General features: G+C 32.7%; 1 protein-coding gene across 1 annotated transcript; it reads right to left on the reverse strand.

Annotated features, from left to right (window-relative positions):
* Nucleotides 1–2,736: 2,736 nt before the first annotated feature.
* On the reverse strand, nucleotides 2,737–15,548 carry pla2g10 (phospholipase A2 group X). The gene is made up of 4 exons (XM_056451719.1): nucleotides 15,342–15,548; nucleotides 9,032–9,200; nucleotides 5,405–5,511; nucleotides 2,737–3,052 (listed from the first exon to the last, which is right to left on the reverse strand). Exons 1-4 carry the CDS (start codon nucleotides 15,376–15,378, stop codon nucleotides 2,904–2,906), a joined length of 462 nt encoding a protein of 153 aa, XP_056307694.1. The 5' UTR covers nucleotides 15,379–15,548; the 3' UTR covers nucleotides 2,737–2,903.
* Nucleotides 15,549–16,129: the final 581 nt, after the last annotated feature.

Here is a 16,129-nt window from a genome sequence, read left to right on the forward strand (position 1 = left end):
TCAATTCTGATTGGCTGATTCTAAGGTGTGCAATTATTTTCAGATTAACGAACACCTAAGTAGTTCCAGACTCTCTGCATTACAGTTTAATATCACTGCGCTGAATGATTTCAGTTATTATCCAGCCTACTATTGTCAAAATAAATAAATTAACTAAAAATAAAAAAAACAGAATGATTTAAATCAAACACACATGAGCATTTTAATGACAAAAATCTGACAAAAGTGTCGAAATTTAACACCTGAACAGTGTCTTTTGTGTGGTAACTGTAGTATAAGTGCAAATAATTGACTTCAGTCTGTTAATAATAATAATAATAGAAGCAAAATAATAATAATCGCATTGTGACCAAATCACCATTTCAGGTTTGCATTATTTTTCTAATAAGTCAATGGCCCATCAATAATTATTCCTTAGATAAAGAACTTTCATAAGAAAATTATTTTAATTTACCCTGTGTGAACTAGAAGATGCTGTAGACTTTCAATTCAGTACAATGTTGTATTTCCAACTGAAACAGAACTTTGAGTATACATTGAGTAGGGGCCGGGGCTTTATTTTTGTGCTCCTCCTCTCTCACAGCGAACTAACAGTTGGGGGGCATGGGTAAATACGTCAAAGTGATGTCATCAGAGAAGGACTGCTGTTCCAAAGCTTGAGAAAATGGACAGATTTTCATTAAAGATTATCAAAAGATTTTTTAGTGGATTAACTTGAAATTAAATAACTCTGCACCGTAATAATAACAATGTGCAGTAGTATAAACATTGGCCAACACGATCCAGCATTAACCCTTGGTGTGTCCCGGCCTTTAAGGAACCAAAAATGGTTCTTCTAAGGTATCACTATTCGCAAAGGAATTGAGGGCGTGTCCAAATCCACTTTTGCTATTTTAAGGACGGAAAATTAAGAAAGTAAGGAAACGGTGTTGGATGCACTCCACTGAAGACATCCATTAGCCTACATATTTAATTTTGTTTGTGAAGTGCAAAGATTTGTTTAAATTCTTTAATTTCTAGATTCTGTTCTAATTTCCAGCAATCAATTAAATGAACAATAATAATGAAGTGTGGTCAAAAAACTGAGTTATATCCAAACACACATCCTATTCTTATGCCCCATATGGTGATGCAGACGTCTCCAAAACCCAACAGATGGACAAATCTAAACTTGTTTTTATTAAAGCAAATATAAATATGCATATAATGAATATTGAATATTCTACTACTAATAATAACATTATACAAATGCTAATTGTTATAAATAAACTGCAAAAAAAAAGCCCAGACATGAAAAAGGCATGCAGGTAGTGGTTTTTATATTCATGTAGAAAATAATAATTTTTGTAACATTTTAATCCTTTTATTCTTTTTCATATGTAAAGATATTTGTGTATTGCTCTATTTCATTGTTCACAGTGGTCTCATAATAAAGTAAACACTCTAGGAGATATCTATGATGACAGTGGTTTAAAATCCTTCCAGAACCTTAAAATTCAATATAATATGCCAGGCACCTTCTTTTTTATGTGTTTGTGCATTAGATTAGCTCTTCAGGCAAATTTGCTACCTTGGAACTGTAAATTATGTAAATTAATCCTTCTGATAAATCTCCTAAGGACCTTAAGAAGGATGTACACGTTTTATTTTCAGATCAGGTATGGGAGATGTTTAAATTGTCTTTTGAAAATCTTAATCACCAAATGATTCATTGGAAATTGCTGCATAGGTTCAACTTGATTTCAAAGAAACGTTGAATCTCTCATCGTCTTCTAACTGTAATCTGTTTACAAGGATCTTTAGGCACTTTTTCGATTTTTATTGGGAATGTCCCTCTCTCTCACCTTTCTGGACTCAGGATCTATCATATTTGTTGGGAACTGAGACATGATTGACTCCACGCCATTTTTTCATGAATGACTTTTGGGACCTAACTTTGTCTGTTTCCACAAAGATGTCTTCTGTTAACTGCTCTCACAGCAGCAAAGAAATTGCTGGTCAACCGCTGGAATCCTCCTCACACAATGGACAGACGAACCTGGACTGTGTATTTGTTGGACATTCTCTCGATGGAACTCTCGAATTCTTGTATACATGGTGCTAATGCGAAAACTGTCTGTATGTGACATTCAGCTTTTGATGTCATCCTTTTTAAAATCTTTGTAAAATTATTTTATTGACTTGTTTACTTTTATTTATTCATCTTTTGAAGTCTACAAGGGGTGGGATGGGTTGGGAGTGGGTTTTAAATTTACACTTATTTTTATTAAAATTTTTTTAATTTTATATTGTTTCCTTAAAAACTCAATAAACAAGTGAAAAAAAAAAGATATTTGTGTATTTCTGTACATCTTGTGTGTATTAAGCAATGTGTACATTCTAAATATCCAACGCGCTCTGCACCGGACCTGCTTTTAGCTGGCATATTGCTCAGTCTATTTTAGTTCCTCATAATAGCAACGCGCTAACGATGCGCTTTAACACACCTCCATTCTAGACTGCAACACCCATGAGTCCACAAAATCGCGGAAAATGTGAAAATTAGGGTTGCGCTGGTCTAAAAATAGCAACAAATCATGTCAAACATATCTTGCGCCGTATTGCCCAGGTTATATGATAGGGCCCTTTATGTTTAAACCTTTCATTTTAAAAAGTAATTGAAAACCTTTTTTTAAACAGACTGCTTCCACAGTGTAAACACTCAATCAAGTGGTCAGACTTATAGTCGAAGGACATGTTTTAATCCATTCACTTTTAAAGGTCAACTTTGCCAGTACAAAATACAGATATGTGTAGAAAAATGGAAAAGTTTGAACAATACAAAGACAGAAAATCAAAGTTAGCATGAAACATATACAAGACAAGCTCTGAAAGCTTTGTTTACCAACTGCTGTATATCGGCGTTAGTAAATGTTGCAGGTAGGATGAACGCATCCGCAGAGGAAATCCGGCCACAGAGCGTATTTTGGGTTGAACGGGGCCTTTCTGAGGCATCTGGCTGCTTCACGGTCACATCGGCACAGGATTTTCGCACATCTATCATTAAGCGAGTCTGCGTTGAAGACACATCAATGCAAATTGTTGGCTGTGTAAAATTAGCAGTTTGCATATAGAGCTGAGGAAATCCTATTTTAACCACGTGTCATGTTAAAACCATCATTTTATGGCTGTTAGTGATAAACAATATGAACTGTAAATCTGTGTGTGTTTTCTATAGCACGTTATGGTGTTTACTGCAGGACAGAAATCTTTAAATATCTTGTGGTTTGGTTAAAGACACTACCGCTTTTTAGCCTGAAGTCTCCCGTCTGTTATTACACACACCCTGTATTCCTACTTCCTGAAGACCAAACAAAACCTTCATAGTCATTTTCTCCTTTTCAGTTTCCTCTTCACTGACCTCAGTCTTATTAAAATAGTCTCAATGCGAAAGAGTCTCAATCTCTAAACACTATTTATGTCTATTTATTTCAAAATGTAAATGCTGCTTACTGTTTATTTTGTAATTGCTTGTGAAATCTACAGTGTAAATAAATGAATTTGTAGTAATTGGCCAAATATATTTTAGGGTATTTTTTATGTTATTATTACAATAAAAATGTTTTCATTATTTATTATTTAATTTTATTATTTAATTTCAGCTAGTTGCCAAGGACATATTTCTTATTTTCATTGTTGAACTTGATGTTGTAAACTAACTAACTAACTAACTAACTAACTAAATAAATAAATAAATAAATAAAATTTAAACTGTATTGACATATTTGAAAAGAATCACACACAAAAAAATTACATATTTCATATACGTCAATATACCGGCCTCTTTATTAGGTACACCGTACTAGTACCAGGTTGGACCATCTTTTGCCTTCAGATCTGCTTTAATCCTTCGTGGCATATATAGATTCAACAATGTACTAGAAATATTCCTCAGAGATTTTGCTCCATATTGACATATGCATTACGCAGTTGCTACAGATTTTTCGACTGAACATTTATGATGTGAATTTCCCATTCACCACATCCCAAAGGTATATTGGATGGGATAGAGATCTTGCGACTGTGGAGGCCATTTGAGTACAGTGAACTCATTGTCATGTTCAAGAAACCAGTGTGAGATGATTCACGCTTTATGAGATGGCGAGTTATCTTGCTTAAAGTAGCCATCAGAAGATGGGTCCACTGTGGTCATAAAGGGATAGACATGGCCAGGAACAATACTCAAGTTGGCTGTGGGAATGCTCAATTGGTACTAATGGGCCCAAAGTGTGCCAAAAAAGATGCAGCAAAAATTGAGACTAATCAGACCAGTCAATGTTATTCCAATCTTCTATTGTCCGATTTTGGTGAGCCTGTGTGAATTGTAGCCTCAGTTTCCTGTTCTTAGCTGACAGGAGTGGCACCCGGTGTGGTCTTCTGCTGCATACCTCGGTTGTAATGAGTGGTTATTCGAGTAACTGTTGCCTGAAAACCAGTCTGGCTCCTTTGACCTCTGGCATCAACAAGGCATTTGTGCCCACAGAACTGCCGCTCACTGGATATTTCCTCTTTTTCAGATCATTCTCTGTAAACCCTAGAGATGGTTGTGTATGAAAATTCCAGTAGATCAGCAGTTTCTGAAATACTCAGACCAGTCTGGCACCAACAACAATGCCATGTTCAAAGTCACTTAAATCACCTTTCTTCCCCATTCTGATGCTCGGTTTGAACTGCAGCAGGTCGTCTTGACCATGTCTACATGCCTAAATGCATTGAGTTGCTGCCATGTGATTGGCTGATTAGAAATTTGCTTTAACGAGCAATTAAAAAGGTGTACCTAATAAAGTGGCAGTGTATATATATATATATATATATATATATATATATATATATATATATATATATATATATATATATATATATATATATATATACACAGTATATATAACCTAAATAATAATAAAACAGTTAAATATTAAAACAAAAAAAGCAAATCATAAAATAAAAATTAACAATGATAATAATGAAAAATGTAATCTTTTTTATTATTATATTATATATAATACATTCTCTCTTTTTTGTGCACCAAAATCTCTAAATACTTTTATAATATAATAAAAATTACAAAAACACACAACAAAACTGTAAAATAATAATAATAATAATAATAATAATAGACATTAAAAATGCAAAACCTAAAATAAAACTTATGTTATTACCTAAAATGTTTTTTAAAATAAATAATAAAAAACAAATATATTACTTAATAAAAAAAGCAATAAAACTTAAAACACCATTCCATCACCAATTATTTCAAAATACAGTAACAGAACATCTCAGACTATAAAATGTGCCTCTAAAAGAGTCTCAATATTTCAACTGAACATCTAAATAAATCACACATATTAAATACATAATATCGTACCACAGTCTGCCTTCTCATCGTCACACGTCCAATGATAACGGTCTGTTTTGGTTTGACATCCTGCGAATTCGGCATCTCCATAACAGCAGTCATGTTTGTGACAGCACCTGTAGAAAAACACACAACGAGCTCTAGATTATCTTTAAATGAAACACCAGCTCACTTCTGTCTGAAGTCTTTTCTCATTATGCAACATGGAATTATGAAATTTTGCTGATGTTTTATTTTTTATGAGATCTGTATTTACATTCTCCTGCTCAGGAACTACAAATTTAGCTATGCAGTTAGTTCTGGGGCAATTCTTTGCCTGTTAAATAATGAAATAAAAACAGCATGCAAAAAATAATAAATAGAGTAAATAATGAATTAAAATAAATTAAAGTTAAATTGAATTAAATTGAAAAACAATAAAATTAAATAAAACAACAAAACAAAATTAAATAATTAGGTTAAATTTAATATATATATATATATATATATATATATATATATATATATATATATATATATATATATATATATATATATATATATATATATATATATATATATATATATATATATAATTATATTAATTTAATTATTAATTTAAAAAAGTTAATTAAATAATAAAATCCAATACAATTACAGTAAAATAAAGTAAATAATTACATAATAACAATATAAATAAAAAATATTATTAAAATGAATTAAATTTAAAGTAAATAATAAAATGAATTAAATTAAATTACATACTAAAATTTAAGTAAAATAAAGTAAATAATAAAATAAATGTAAACTAATTTAAATAATAAAATTAAAGTTAATTTAATAATAAAAAAAATTAAATTAAATGTAATTAAATTAAAATTTTATTAACTTAAATTAAATGAAAGTAAATTATACTATATTATATATTATTATATTATATAAGAAAGTAAATTATAAGTAATTTGAATGTGTTTATTAAAAAAAGAAATAATAAAAATCATGACGAATACGTTTAAGAATTTTTGTTGGATTGTCTGCAATGAAATACAAGTCAAAGTAAATTTAGAAATCACTACTTTATTTTTATTTGCATTTTCCATTCTGTCCCATATTGATTTGGAGTTGTACATGGAGGGCCGGTGAATATGTCTGCTAGATAGACTGCTGTTTCTGTGAGATCAGACTGAGCAATGCCTTGAGGAATGTGTTGTAACAACAACAATGTATTAAGTACAGTAACAATACCAGCAGGTTTAGTTTTTCTTTATCATCTCGCTGTCTACTTTCAAAGACAGAGCTCTTTCAGTGAGAGCAGCGAAACTGAGGTTAAGAGAAATGGTTATTTTGTGTGTGGGAGAAATGGGAGATTTTCCTTTTCCAGATGTCTGGGGGAAGGACACAGAAATGGACAAGCTCTGACCATTCTACTGCAAAAACTAAACTGAATCATATGTTCTCTGTGTCTAATGTGGAAAAGTTTATGCATTTGTAACCTCATGGCTAGTTCATTGTACTGTGTCCTGTAGGCCTAATGAAGGGATAGTTTGCCCATTCTATCATTATTTTTTGCTCTTTACTTGTTTTAAAAAAATGTTCTCCTGTTAAACATAATGGAAGATATTTTGAAAAATGTTGGAAACCTGCAACCAATGACGTCCATAGTATTTGTTTTTCCTACTACAGAAGTCAATTGTTTTCAGCTTTGTGTTCAGCAGAAGAAATAAATAAATAAGGTTTCGTACCCACTCAAGGGTGAGTAAATATAGTGAGTAAATATAGTATTCTAGTGTTTGTTTGTTTTATTTTTAACTGATTACATTTAAACACTTACTTGCATGAACCCTGGTAATAATAACAATGAAAACCTCATTTGAAGGATTGTTTGTTTGTTTGTTTGTTTATTTATTTATTTATTTATTTATTTATTTATTTGATTGTATTTATTTATATGTGTTTCATTTAATTTATTTATGTGATTGTATTTTCTTATTTATGTGTTTCATTTTATTAATTTTTTTATTTTTTTATTTATTTATTTTTTTGATTGTATTTATTTATATGTGTTTCATTTAATTTATTTATGTGATTGTACTTTCTTATTTATGTGTTTCATTTTATTTATTTATTTATTCATTTGATTGGGGCTGCACGGTGGCACAGTGGGTAGCACGATTGCCTCACAGCAAGAAGGTCGCTGGTTCGAGTCTCGGCTGGGTCAGTTTGCATTTCTGTGTGGAGTTTGCATGTTCTCCTAATGTTGTTCACGTGGGTTTCCTCTGGGTGCTCCAGTTTCCCTCACATGTCCAAAGACATGCGGTACAGGTTGATTGGGTAGACTAAATTGGCCGTAGAGTATGCGTGTGAGTGAGTGTGTATGGATGTTTCCCAGTGATCGGTTGCAGCTGGAAGGGCATCAGCTGCGTAAAACATATGGTGGATGAGTTGGTGGTTCATTCCGCTGTGGTGACCCCAGATTAATAAAGGGACTAAGCCAAAAAGAAAATGAATGAAATTAATTTTGATTGTATTTATTTATTTATTTGATCGTATTTATTTATGTGTTTGATTTTATTTATTTATTTATTTATTTATTTATTTATTTATTTATTTATTTATTTATTTATGTGTTTGATTTTATTTATTTATTTATTTATTTATTTATTTATTTATTTATGTGTTTAATTATATTTGGTTATTTATTCATTTATTTATTTACTTATTTATATGTTTGTTTTGTTGTGTGTTTGTTTATTTATTTAATTACGCTCATGTTTATTTAAATTTAAAAAAGAAAAGAAAATTTTGTAAAATAAATAATGACAAAAGAAAAAAATAAGAAAACTATTTTAAATTTAGTCAGGAAAGGCTAATTCGTACATTCATATGATTTAATTCGCATTAAAATGTAATATTTTTAAAAGGAGGTCCTGCCCCCAAACCCCAACCAAAAACTCACCCCTTATTGAGGCATCCATGAGTTATAATATATTACATATACTAAAATGTTCTCATGAGATCATACAAATGAATGTAAACTAGGCACTAAATCAAAAAATTACAAATTGTCATAAGATTGCATTAGTGTTTATGATGCATCGACTATGGGATGGACAGTAAATTTGACATGTTTCTCTCTTCTGACACCAATGCAGCCTCTTTCAATTTATTAATTTTTTTAAAGTCACAAAAATCCTATCATGGAATTATTCTTTTGCCATTTGAACAGATGGGATTGCAAATAATGTATTTGTGGTACTCTCCCATTCACAAATTTACCCAACTAACCAGTAAGAAATGCTGGGTTCCGCACAATTTCTTCATGTGGTCCCAACACAAATCCATTAAGTTAATTTAATTGTTTTACAAATTTGAGTGGATTGAAAATAAAACAATTAAATTGTCCCAAAAAACTGTAGAATTGTGTTGATTCAATTCATTTTAAACAAGTAGTTTGAACAAGAAGCAAAAATCGTTTTTATTTTTTGAGGGGACGACGTCAGCTGCAGAGCAACCTGAAAATATGAAAGAGGTCAATAAAGTGCTTTAGAAAAATTAAATAAAAGTGACTTGACTGGAAGAGCTGGCCAACTGAGAAGGGAATGCAGTTTGCTGATGCACATAACTGCATGTATATTTGTATTTAATATAAAGCGTTACCAGTCCGCTCTGTCTCTGGGCCAGCCTTGACCTCCCAGACCACAGTAACATCCGTACATCACATAGGACAGAGCTGAGCGACCTGTGCTGCATTTGATGACTCCGGCCAGCTCCAGCAGACCCCTTTTACTCCTCAAAGAGCGCTGCGGCTGCAGTGACGCCACACTGACTGAAAAAAAATCAAACCGTTTGACTTTGATAAAGATTTATTGTTAACAACTGAAAGACATGCTATCACTTCAACACTCCATTTGTGTTTTATTGTAGAAATTACTGATAACTTATGAGTAGTTTACAATAAAACACAATTGAACATTTTATTGTTCAAGGCAATTCCAGAAAATTTTGAAGTAACTAATGAAATCTGGATTATGTAATCAGTTTCCAAAAATTAAGAACTCAGTGTAAGGCATTTTTATATTTTAATAATCAATATGCAGTCACCTTTTTATAGATTACATTATTACATTCACAAAACTGAAGCACAATCATCATATATTTACTCTCCTAAACCCTTTTGTTCTCTTTTAAATTATTATTTTATTTCTTAAGCTTCTTTAAATAGTATAAAGTGGCTATATAAATGTCATGGATATATCTGTATCTGTACTTTATCATTTATTTAGGGAAACCTTACTTTTGCCTCACTACTTTCCAAAACAAAATATTGTACTTTTTACTCCACTACAGTTCCTAAATATAATGAGACATAGTGGTGTTCAATTCATGAACAAGCTGAAATGTATCAGTTAACCTGTTAAATTGGTTCACAGGTTGCACTTAACAATTAATTTTGGAATTGGACTGACGTCTGACAACAACTCACTGATTCAGAGGATCTGTTTAGAGTGAGTCTCCAGTTAAACAACTTGCTGATTCAAATGATCCGTTCAGAGTGAGTCTCTAGTAAACAACTCACTGATTCAAATTGTCAGTTAAGAGCGAGTGTCCAATTAAACAACTCACTGATTCAAATGACTCATTCAGAGTGAGTCTCCAGTAAACAACTCACCAATTTAAATGATCTGTTCAGAGTGAAAATTCAGTAAACAACTCACTGATTCAAATGATCTGTTCAGAGTGAGTCTCCAGTAAACAACTCATTAATTCAGATAATCTGTTCAGAGTGAGTCTCCAGTAAACAGCTCACTGATTCAAATGATCAGTTTAGAGTGAGGCTCCAGTAAACAACTCACTAATTCAAATAATCTGTTCAGAGTGAGTCTCCAGTAAACAACTCACTGATTCAAATAATTTGTTCAGAGTGAGTCTCCAGTAAATAACTCACTGATTCAAATGATCTGTTCAGAGTGAGTCTCCAGTAAACAACTCACTGATTCAAATGATCTGTTCAGAGTGAGTCTCCAGTAAACAACTCACTGATTCAAATGATCTGTTCAGAGTGAGTCTCCAGTAAACAACTCACTGATTCAAATAATCTGTTCAGAGTGAGTCTCCAGTAAACAAGTCACTGATTCAAATGATCAGTTTAGAGTGAGTCTCCAGTAAACAACTCACTGATTCAAATGATCTGTTCAGAGTGAGTCTCCAGTAAACAACTCACTGATTCAAATGATCAGTTTAGAGTGAGTCTCCAGTAAATAACTCACTGATTCAAATAATCTGTTCAGAGTGAGTCTCCAGTAAACAAGTCACTGATTCAAATGATCAGTTTAGAGTGAGTCTCCAGTAAACAACTCACTGATTCAAATGATCTGTTCAGAGTGAGTCTCCAGTAAACAACTCACTGATTCAAATGATCAGTTTAGAGTGAGTCTCCAGTAAATAACTCACTGATTCAAATGATCTGTTCAGAGTGAGTCTCCAGTGAACATCTCACTGATTCAAATGATCTGTTCAGAGTGAGTCTCCAGTAAACAAGTCACTCATTCAAATGATCAGTTCAGAGTGAGTCTCCAGTAAATAGCTCACTGATTCAAATTATCTGTTCAGAGTGAGTCTCCAGTAAATAACTCACTGATTCAAATTATCTGTTCAGAGTGAGTCTCCAGTAAACAACTCACTGATTCAAATGATCAGTTTAGAGTGAGTCTCAAATAAACAACTCACTGATTCAAATGATCTGCTTAGAGTGAGTCTCTAGTAAATAACTCACTGATTCAAATGATCTGTTCAGAGTAAGTCTCCAGTAAACAACTCACTGATTCAAATGATCAGTTTAGAGTGAGTCTCAAATAAACAACTCACTGATTCAAATGATCTGTTTAGAGTGAGTCTCTAGTAAATAACTCACTGATTCAAATGATCTGTTCAGAGTGAGTCTCCAGTAAACAACTCACTGATTCAAATGATCAGTTTAGAGTGAGTCTCAAATAAACAACTCACTGATTCAAATGATCTGTTCAGAGTGAGTCTCCAGTAAACAGCTCACTGATTCAAATGATCAGTTTAGAGTGAGGCTCCAGTAAATAACTCACTCATTTCACAAACTGATATGAATGTGGTTCGGCATGTGAATGTGGTTTTCACATTTTTTCACTTGAATAATCATGAATGATCTGTGTGTTTATTAGAACATGACAAGTTAGATCAACTTTCTTGCAAAAAAACATGTCATGAGTACGTACTTTTAAAGTAATATATAGACTAAAGTAATATTAAAAAGGGAGGTCATATTTTAGGGTACTTTTACACAAGTGCCTGATTTGTGTACTCCACCACTGTAAGCAATTTAGCCATGTGTAAAACTAATAACTGTCACATGAGCTTTGAAACACTGTGTCTTCGTCATTTTTACTGACCTTCAGAAGTGTCGATTCTGGAGGTCTGCATATATTTTTTTATATTTTTATTGACTGTAAAATCCAGTATTCTTACATTAACTGGGAAATCCTGATGTAAAGCAGGGCGATGAAGATGGTATTAAAACTTTTATGCATTTTTTCTTTGCTTTTTTATATCACAATTGTACATTAACAGGTACATTTTATAAGTATATAGACAAAAAGTAATCTAAAAGTAATCAACAACTAGTCAAAATACCTAAAAGAAGTAACCTAGATTACATTAATAATCTTCGAGTAAAATCAACCATTTTAATATTGTGAATTAAGCTTGAGTGGTTTACATACCCAGCAAGTACACGGTGTCATAAGATGTGAATTTTAGGTTAGATTTAGGTTGTGATGACCAAAATTCATTCATCGATTTTAGGTTGTGTTGAAAAGTGACCAAACATCGAGCCAACATCTTAGACCAACGTCATATTGATGACAAATACTGACATTTATTCATCAGGTATGGCAACCAAAATCCAACATCTGATAGACGTCATAGTGGTAATGTCCACACAATATCAAGCTGTAACATCATTAGACATTGATGTTATGTTGATTTTAGGTTGGACATTGTACACTGACGTCAGCCTGACGTTGGGTTCCGACAACAACCTGATTTTCATTTCCAAACTAAATGTACGTCCCCGTGACGTTGGGGTATACAATGTCAATCTGATGTCAAGTCGGTGTCTTGTGCCTGCTGGTTATGAACATGAAAAGGAGAAATATTCAGTGCATTTGAATGTGTTGGTTGTTGTAGTCTTGCAATATATATTTTTATATGTCTTTTAATTAAATATAATTATTTAATAACATTGTGCATCACTATCATTAAAGGAAGCTGGAATAAATTACAGTGAATGTGACAGTGAATAAAATATACTGATAACTCTCCAAATATACAGCAGAGAATATTTTGAATTCAATGTCAGGTCTTACTGCCAGATTCAGAAGTGGCACAGGAATAATAACTCCATAATTTCAAAGAAATGAACAATAAGGAATCAGTGGGTGACTTCAAAATAAACTTAAAGCACATGTTTAATTCATTAAATTATTTAATTTTTATTTACAAATAAAAATGCCCTATATCCAGTCTTACAAAGCAGAATTGCAAACCATTCTTTAAGTGGCAAAATAAAAATATTTGGGTTGTCTGTTTTTTTTTTCAATTAAGTACTTCTTATATTGTCAATATTTGCTAATAGATTGCCATATTCAAAGTATTTTACGTTGACTAATTTATTGCAAACTAACTAAAAGTCTCACAGTATAACTTCAAGTGCACTTCTATTGTTCAGAGTTTCCTAAGGCAATAAAAGGGCCATTTTTCACCAATGCAGTGTCAGATTCCACTGATGAAGTGTTAGATTCCAGGATTTCTTAAAGCTCTAAATAAACAGTGTATCAGTCTTAGTCATACGTTTTTATTTTGTACTGTTGGCGTAATCCATTCTGGTGGTTTAATATCTCAAAAAATAACAGCAAATTCAGGTAAATCTTTATTTACCTGAACATTTTTTTTGTACTGGCACTATATATATATATATATATATATATATATATATATATATATATATATATATATATATATATATATATATATATATATATATATATATAGTCTAAAGAGAAAGTCTTATTTGTTTTATTTTGGCTGGAGTAAAAAGTGTTTTTAATTTCATAATAAACATTTTAAGGTCAAAATTATTAGCCCCTTTAAGCTATATTTTTTTCCAATAGTCTACAGAACAAACCATCATTATACAATAACTTGCCTGATTACCCTAACCTGCCTAGTTAACCTAATTAACCTAGTTAAGCCTTTAATGTCACTTTAAGCTGTACAGAAGTGTCTTGAAAAAACATCTAGTCAAATATTATTTACCGTTATCATGGCAAAGATGAAATACAGTAAATCACTTATTAGAGATGAGTTATTAAAACTATTCGGTTTAGAAATGTGTTGAAAAAAAATCTGATCTCCGTTAAACAGAAATTGGGGAAAAAATAAACGGGGGCTAATTCAGGGGGGCTAATAATTCAGGGGGTTTTATATATAAAACATCTAATATATATACAAAACATCTGCAGGTTTTGAAATTTAAGTCCTCTTTAAGACCTTTATGAATAAACTTACAGAATTATAAAGGGCTAAATGCTAAGGATTTTTACTTGCCTTATCAAAATAAATTATTTTAATTAACGTGTCAGAACACGCAAATCCTAGTTGTGTATATGTACACACTCATTTATTTTAATATACTCTGAATTTTCCTTTTAAAAATTTGACAAGCTATAAAAACTATGACAAACCAAGTGCACAACAGTCTGTCAAGGTCAGTGTTCTCACCACATATGAGTCTATAAATACATCGAGAACTTACAAAGAATATTGTAAGGAAAATTAAGCCATATAAGAGTTCTTAATAGTTTTGTTGAAAGTTTTATGGAGATGGATTGTTGGTGGTTGGACGAGTGTTGACTTGATTCAATAGCTTTAGATGCATAAAGGAAAAAAAAGACCTACAAGTCAATGTTTCAGTGAATTTAAGACATTTTAAGGCATTAAATTTGGTTTTTGAAATGCAGACACCCTGGTTAGATTTTTTAATATTCATAATACATCATTAATAATACATTATTAATTAGTCATGCTCATGTTCCATAAATATTTAGCACATTTTCTACAGTAAATATATCAAAACCTTTTAACATGTTGACAATTTTAAATGCAAGTTTCTCTGTATTATTTTTAAACCCTAACATTACAGGTGTTCCTACAATGTGAAAAATTCTGGACAACATGAAGGAATTAACTCATACGTTTAAAAAAGCATGGCATCTGGACATTGTTCATATTCCATAGAAGAAGCTGAGAAAATCATCGTTGCAGACACCTTGTTGAATTTAGAGTCTGGAGTACAACATATAGATTTTAAAAAACGATATTAAAATACAGACGGAGAAATAACTTAAACTACATCTACACATGATTACGTTGTCTGATTATTGTGTTTAATATATTATTTTAGTGTTGTTTAGATATTCTAAAGAGTCATGAGACCGTAGCATTCAAAAAGAAACTCCAGACGCACCTGGTCACTGTCAACCTGATGAAGGCAGGTCTTTGCCGAAACATTTTTTTTAGCATTAGCCATGTGAATAAAGGCTTTTTAATATTTTTTCCACACTTCTCGAGTGTTTTTGCTGTTTAAAAAAAATAAGTAGCTTGAACAAAAAACAATTAAGTTGTCACAAAAGTCGCCCAAGAATTGTGTTGTTTCAGATCATTTTAAATAAGTACTTTGAACAAACAGCAAACATCATTTTTTGAGCGTTGAGTATATGACTTTGTGGTCCAGGGTCGCATATATTATAAACGAGCATTGTATACACACGCTGCATGTGTCCAGTGGCCACTGAATCACGCATGTTTACTCTGCAAAATGAATAAAAGTTGAGCAGTTTGAGTGATCGTGAATGGTTAAATGAGATGTGATCAGCCTTACCTATGAAGAGCAGGAATGTGTGGTACAGCGCAGTCATTGTGCTCACAGGTAATAGTCCGGTCTCTGTTCAGTCCTGGATAAACAGACTTCCTCAGTGCTGGGCTTTTTTTAGATGTGAGCGTAATCTCAGTCCATCACTCCTACTGTAGCCTAATCCTCGCCTCTCTCTCTCTCTCTCTCTCTCTCTCTCTCTCTCTCTCTCTCTCGCTCCTGGAGGCTGCTGTTTGTGCATGCAGGGTTAAAATTACCTTAAATGAGTAGCAGTCTGAGAGTGCTGGATAATGATGACTGGTTGGGTGGGTGTTGAGCTCGGGACCGCCCTGTGATGGCTGGTTTGGCTTTTCGGTTCAGACAGTTTAAGCTCAGCCAATTTTGGAGTCATGATCGAGCACACCAGTGTGGGCTGTTTACTCTGCCTCGCGTCTGAAAATGAGCTATTCAGAACAGGATTCGGGCCATACAGCAGCAAAAAAAAGTCTGATTTGGTGTTCTGAACATTGTGTGAAGGTATTTAATTATTAATGTTAGGAGGCTATGTGGAATACTTGATTCTGATTGGTCAGTCAAATAAAGACAGTAGCTGGCCCCTGGGGCAGCCTGCTGGGGTCACAGACCCTTCAGCTGGAGGACAAGGGGCCCTCAAGAGCCCAAACTGCCACCTAGGGACAGTAGCTGGCCCCTGGGGCAGCCTGCTGATGTCACAGACCCTTCAGCTGGAGGTCAAGGGGCATTCAAGAGCCCAAACTGCAACCCAGGGAGATTGGCTGGACCCTGGGGCAGCCCGCTGG

Source organism: Danio aesculapii, chromosome 3 (assembly GCF_903798145.1).
Source record: "Danio aesculapii chromosome 3, fDanAes4.1, whole genome shotgun sequence".
Classification (NCBI taxonomy): domain Eukaryota; kingdom Metazoa; phylum Chordata; class Actinopteri; order Cypriniformes; family Danionidae; genus Danio; species Danio aesculapii.

Excerpts from the sequence above, each read along its gene's own strand:
- pla2g10 (XM_056451719.1), bottom strand. The coding sequence starts at position 15,378 with ATGACTGCGCTGTACCACACATTCCTGCTCTTCATAG. Across the intron at positions 9,201-15,341 it reads CACATTCCTGCTCTTCATAG|TCAGTGTGGCGTCACTGCAG; the intron begins GTAAGGCTGATC and ends ATTTTTTTTCAG. Across the intron at positions 5,512-9,031 it reads CCCAGAGACAGAGCGGACTG|GTGCTGTCACAAACATGACT; the intron begins GTAACGCTTTAT and ends GTTTTTCTACAG.